The 5,794-nt window shown below is 53.2% G+C and overlaps 1 protein-coding gene across 1 annotated transcript in view; it reads left to right on the top strand.

Moving 5' to 3' along the window:
- The window catches only part of TBC1D22B (TBC1 domain family member 22B), a 33,927-nt gene extending 30,513 nt beyond the window's left edge, over positions 1–3,414 (top strand). The window contains exon 13 of the mRNA XM_019513784.1: positions 1,371–3,414. Within this exon, the coding sequence (XP_019369329.1) occupies positions 1,371–1,499 (129 nt within the window). The 3' untranslated portion in view covers positions 1,500–3,414. The remainder of the gene's footprint in view (positions 1–1,370) is intronic.
- Positions 3,415–5,794: the final 2,380 nt, after the last annotated feature.

Raw genomic sequence — 5,794 nt, 5'->3', positions numbered from 1 at the left:
GGAGCTGGGTGAAGTGGGAGCAGGCAAGTGATCCAGTCAGGCTCAGTCCCATGAGGGCATGTGTGCTGCATACAACGTGTAAAGACAGCAAGGCATGAGGGTTTGTCCCCAGGACAGTTTCTTGGATGAAGGAAGATGACTAAATCATGCTCCTCAGCCCTCCTCTGTGTTGGCAGCAAGTGTGCTGCCTGATATGATTGTGTCCCTGTGCAAAGGTTGGCAAAACCTGGGTTGTGCAGATGCCGTCACAGCCAGCTTCAGACCTGGTGTAAAGGTGCAACTTTGCTGACTTCAGCCAGGCAGCATGGTAGAGCGAGCAGGCCACTGAGCTGGTTCTAGGGCAGTGGTTTTCAGCATTTTCAGACCCAAGGCCCCCCTTGTTAGCCATGAGGCCCCCTTGATGCACCCCTCTGAAATGCCAGCTCTTGCTTTTTACTTGTTTTTTAACTACAGGAAAACACTAGAGTAATTCTTCAGTTGTAAAAAACTCAGAAAGCCCACAGTAGGGCAGAATAGTTTTGACACTGTGGATCACAGAATCATAGAAAAATGAGGGTTGGAAGGGACCTCAGGAGGTTACATTTAATCCAACCCCCTGCTCAAAGCATGACCATCCCCAGCTAGATCATCCCAGTTAAGGCTTTGTCTAGCTGGGTTTTAAAAGCCTCCAAAGATGGAGCTTCCACCACCTTTCTGGATAACCTGTTCCAGTGTTTTACTACCCTGCTAGTGGGAAAGTTTTTCCTAATATCTAACTTAAACTTCCCCTCCTGTAGCTTGAGACTATTGCTCCTTGTTCAGTCATCTGCCACCACTGAGAGCAGTCTAGCTCCATCCTCTTTGGAACCATCCTGCAGGGAGTTGAAGGCTGCTATTAAATCTCCTCTCAGTCGTCTCTTCTCCAGACTAAATAAGCCCAGTTCCCTCAGTCTCTCCTCATAAGTCATGTGCCTGAACCCCCTAACTTTTTTGTTAGGATTCCTGTTTGAAATCTCTGGGTTTATCTTGTGAATCATGACTCTGCACTTGTGGGGCACCCTGTGGCACCCTTGAAAGGATTCCGTGGCACAGCCCCTTGGTTGAGGATCACTGCTTTAGGGGGAATGTAGGGATCTGGTCCCTGTTGTGCCCCTGATCTGCTTTGTGACTTTGGGCAAGTGGCTTCTCCTTGCTCTTCCTCAGTTTCCCCATCTGACCCCCCTGGTGAAGCACTGTGGAGGCAGTGGACAGGCGCTGCTCTGTCTGGCAATGCTGGATTATTCAGTGCTGCTACACCTGGTTGTACAACCCTGAATCCAGACTGCACCTCAGATCCTGCAGCCACTGCTCTTGCAAAGACCAAGCCCCCATTCTTTTCTTCCTTGTTTCAGGGTCTTCTCATGTTATTACAAAACCTACCCACAATACATTGGGGCAACGAAGAGATCGGTCTCCTCCTCGCTGAAGCCTACAGACTCAAGTACATGTTTGCGGACGCCCCCAATCACTACCGCCGATAGGTGCCAGGACTCGGCCCCTCCCCCACACTCGGCCCCTTCCTCTGGCCTGATCTAATCACTGTGGCATTTTGTCGTGAAAGTCCTCAGACACTGGCCAGGAGCCACTGCTCACTGTACAAAGCTCCCATCGACTTGTCTTAACTCTCAGTGTGCCTGCCTGCCACTCCGTGCACGTGGATGTGCCACTCCAGCTACCATCAGTATTTCATACCGTGCCAGTGGCCTGAGTCTGGGGAGGAGCAGAAAAGGAGCCAGGAGGGGGCAGTTCCTGCAGCTTGAAGACTAAACTGAGCCGAGGACTGGAAGGCCCCAGGCCTGGTCCAGCTGTGACCGACTGTCTTAGCCTTGCTGACTTTTGTTAACCCACTCAAGCACAGACACACCCCATCCCCGCACGCAGCACTCCCCCAGCTGGGTCCATTCCCCCTTCAGATGCCGTTCGATCCAGGTCCCGGATGAAATGCCTTACCAGAGACTCGCCCCAGCTGGAAGCCTTTTCAGGGGATGGCCATGCTGTAGGACGCAAGCAGCTCTCAGGGCCTCGCTTTGCTCCACGTGTCTGAAGAATTGCAGCACTTCAAGGGTTAACAAGAGACACACACTCCCTTCCCGTGCAGCACGCCAATACGCGTGTGGCATGAGTACACGTGTTTGGGGGAGGGGGGAATGGCTGACCCATCCACGCACAGTCCTGGATGATGCGCGTCAACTCCTGTGAATAACCAGTCAAATCTGCTGTTGGCACAGCCCCTCCAGGGCAGGGGAGGGTGGAGGGGCTGTGCCACTGGAAACCCCCTTCCCATGACAACACTCCTCCTCCAAGGCGTTCTGTGTATATGGTGTTCTTGTGTATATGGGTATCAGATGTACAATATACGTCCTCTGTTTGTAGCAGATATGATTTTATATTTATAATGTGCGTCCCATGCGTGTAAAGCCAGCCTAGGTACGAGTACAGTAGGGCTCCGGTCTCCTCGGCATGGCGGGTTTTGGAGCTGTAGGCACTTCTGCACTAGCACATTTGAAGAAATGAGGGTTTATTTTCTATCAGGAAAACTTGACTTAAAAATCTGTCTCGAGGCCCCCCAAGGTGCAAGAGGGGTTTCAAGGAGAGGGAGGAGCTTGCCGTGGCTGGAAGAACTCAGTACTCAGCCATGCTCTTTTCAGCCCAGCCTCCAGTGATCTCCGCCCAAGCGCTCCAGTGTGGCTCTGGTCACCTCTGCTGCCTTGGGTCATTACTGTACCATGCTGGAGGCCTCTTGTTTGGAGAGCAGTGAGCATCAGTCTGCTTCCCCCAGCTTTTCTCCCTCCCCTGCCCCACGGTGTTGTCCCATCAGGTCTTTAGGGACGTGAAGAGAAAGAGCCGTCCCCTCTTGCACGTCTCTGCACACTCCCGGGGAGCAGTGGGAACAGCGGTGGCCTCTCCCCAGACTCCCCACCCCTTTTCCTGACCCCGACCCCCCTCCTTGCCTCCATGTGCTTTTAAGGAAACCAGTTTTGAATGTTTTAAGGTAACACTTTAGTCCTGCCCGGAAACGGGATCCCCTCAGTGCCAAGCAGTGTGGGGCACATTCCTCCCCATGGGTTGCTTCCTGCTGGCATGACCTTGGCTCATCTCCTCAGGAGCCTCTGATAACTGTGTTTCTCAGAAAGAGGCAGTCCCAGGGGCTTCAAGTCAGATAAGCAGCCCCAGAGAGGCCGGAAGGTGTGGGCGCGTGTGAGAGAGCCTTGTTGCCAATAAAACTCCAACCAGTGTCTCAAGAGTTGCTTTCCTAACCTGGAGTTGTTTTCTCAGGCATTTGGACTTGATTTTGTGTGCGTGCGTGTGTGTGTGTGCGTGCCTTTTGTTGTTTTCTGGGAGAGAGCGACCTGGTGGTCATTAGTTTAACATGACTAATTAAAAAACCAACAATGAGCCTGCGTTCTGGGAGCTCTTTTGTTTGTCATGGTTGGTGGGGACCAAAGCAGGGCTGGTAAAGACCTGCCTCGAGCCAGCTGGGTGACCTTTGAGACTTACTGTGCTGCCCCCCCATCCTCCCTGAAAATGGAGGTGGTGACCTTGACCTCTCTTGTCAAGCACTTTGCAGTCTCCCAAGAAGAAATGTTCACAAGGGCTCATGATTGCTTATTACAACATTTTAACTAGAGGCAGTGCTGCTGTTTCTCTCTGAATTGACATTCAGGCCCTCAGTTACCAGCCTTCATTTTAAAACCCCGGCTCTCTACCTGAGGTGCATTCTCATTGACTCCCGAATGGTTGGGTTTGATGCTGGAGCTGCTGGTGGAGCTGCTGCGGCCTGGCTTTCTGTGAAAGGTCAGACCAGGTCAGGGTGACTATCCCATTGGACCTCACAGCCGCAGGTGCAGAGTCCAGAAAACCCAAGTCTCTTGGAAATGAAAGGTTCTACATGTACATGGTGCTGAGGAGCTGCGCTGTAGAAGCCAAACATTCTCCTTGCTCAGACAAGTACATCAGGAGACACAGGAAAAGGCCAAGCTTCCCTCCGGGCCCTGCCAAACCACTTCAGCTCTGATCTGAGAGCAGGGCAGTTTATCTTGGGATCACAGCAGAGTCCTATCAAACCCCAGCCTCTGCAGAGAACACAGCGTGGAAGACGGCATGCAAGAGACGCAACCTGCAGGACCAATTCACTGGGCTACCTAATGGCCACTGCCTACATTGCAGTAGTCCTAGAGGTTCCCTCTGCTCAGCATGGCACACAGCTGTATTGAGAAGAGTTCACTGTCTAAATACATGACAGGTTGGGATGGGTGAGTGACATGCCACAGCTCACATGGAGGGTCGGTGGCAGAGGTGTGAGTGGAGCCCAAGGGGAACTCCCAGGCCAGGCCCCGACTTCTAACTCCTGCTTCCTCCTGTCAAGATGGTGAAAACTTTGGGCTGCCATTGACCTGCATGGGGACTGAACCGCACCCTCAAAGGGGAAAACTGTTGCTTTATTGCCAGTTCCCCTGAGAGATCCAGCCTGCCACTTCCAGCCTGCATGAAGGGTTCCTCTCTCGCCTGCCGCAGCTTGCTTGCTGTCACTCAGGGCCAACAATGAATTCTGTGTGCATGAGGTCAACCCTGTAGCAGGTCGACCTGTTGGACAGCCAGTGCCAGGCCTGCACCAGGTCAACCCCATGCATCTCTATGGGAGGTTGGCCTCTTGTCCAGACAGTCCCACCCAGGCCTCGTGTCCCACCTTGCATTTCTGTGGGGAGTAATCTATCGTCTGGGGAGCTGCAGGTATGTGACAGATTAATCAAGTGAATTCCTATGGAATGCCGATCTTGTCCAGGCAGTACTGCTGAGCGCCAGGTCAACCCCATGCATACCTGTGGGAGGTGGCAGGGGTGGCCTGACCCCAGGGATTATTTAGGCAGCAGAATAAGACTCCCAAGATGATGGGGGCAGCTAGCTGCTGGGCCACTTTGGCCCCAGGCACTGGTGACCATTGGAGTGGCAGGATCAGGCCTCTGGGGTGCTACCATGAGCATCACTTGAGGAAGGGGCAAAACAAGTGGGAAGCTGCAGACAGTTTACCTTTGGGCCACCAGGTCACCCCAGTACATTGCTGTGGGAGGTTGACCTGTTGAGTAGTCCTGGCTGGGCACTGGGGTGCTGACAGATGTGCAGGCCCCTGCTCTAACTCATGGCACTTTGCATAAAGCACCATCAGTTAGAGCACATCCCCAAACCAACAGACATTTGCCTGTTGGGTCAAGGGGCCAGGCTCGAACCTGCTTGCAGGGGTGGGGGGAGCCACCCTCTCCCCAGCGCTGCCTCTGTCCGCCCAGTTCTAGGGCTGTCAGTGGGAAGGATGTGGGAAGGGCGAAGCCAGAAGCAGTGAGCTGCCAGCTGGGGTTTGCCCAGCCTGAACTGGAGGGGGGCAGGGAACTCCAATCCATCTGTGCCCCCCACCCCTCTCCAGCCCCTGGATAAATTAATCCTAGGGAACCCAAGTTCCCTAAGGTGCCCTAAAGATACCTCATTTGATGAGGGTTAATTTTTCATATCATCAGCTACTTTAGAAGTGCTTTGCAGCTGTGCACATGTCACAGCACAACTGTAGGGCACTTTCAGGAGGCTGATTGTGTGACAAATGTAATCTCTGTCTGTGCCCCAGGTCATCATCACCATACATTTCTATGGGAGTTTGATCTGTTGTCTGAGTAGCCCCTGCTGGGCACCAGGTCACCCATCTGCCTTCCTATGGGAGGCTGACCTTGTGTCTGCAGTCCCACCCAGGCCTCAGGTCATCCACTTGCATTTCTATGGCAGTTGTTCCTGT

This window comes from Gavialis gangeticus, unplaced genomic scaffold (assembly GCF_001723915.1).
Source record: "Gavialis gangeticus isolate Ggan-Ray unplaced genomic scaffold, GavGan_comp1, whole genome shotgun sequence".
Taxonomy (NCBI): Eukaryota; Metazoa; Chordata; order Crocodylia; family Gavialidae; genus Gavialis; species Gavialis gangeticus.
The sequence above is the reverse complement of the archived record's forward strand: the minus strand, read 5'-3'. Positions and strand labels throughout refer to the sequence as shown.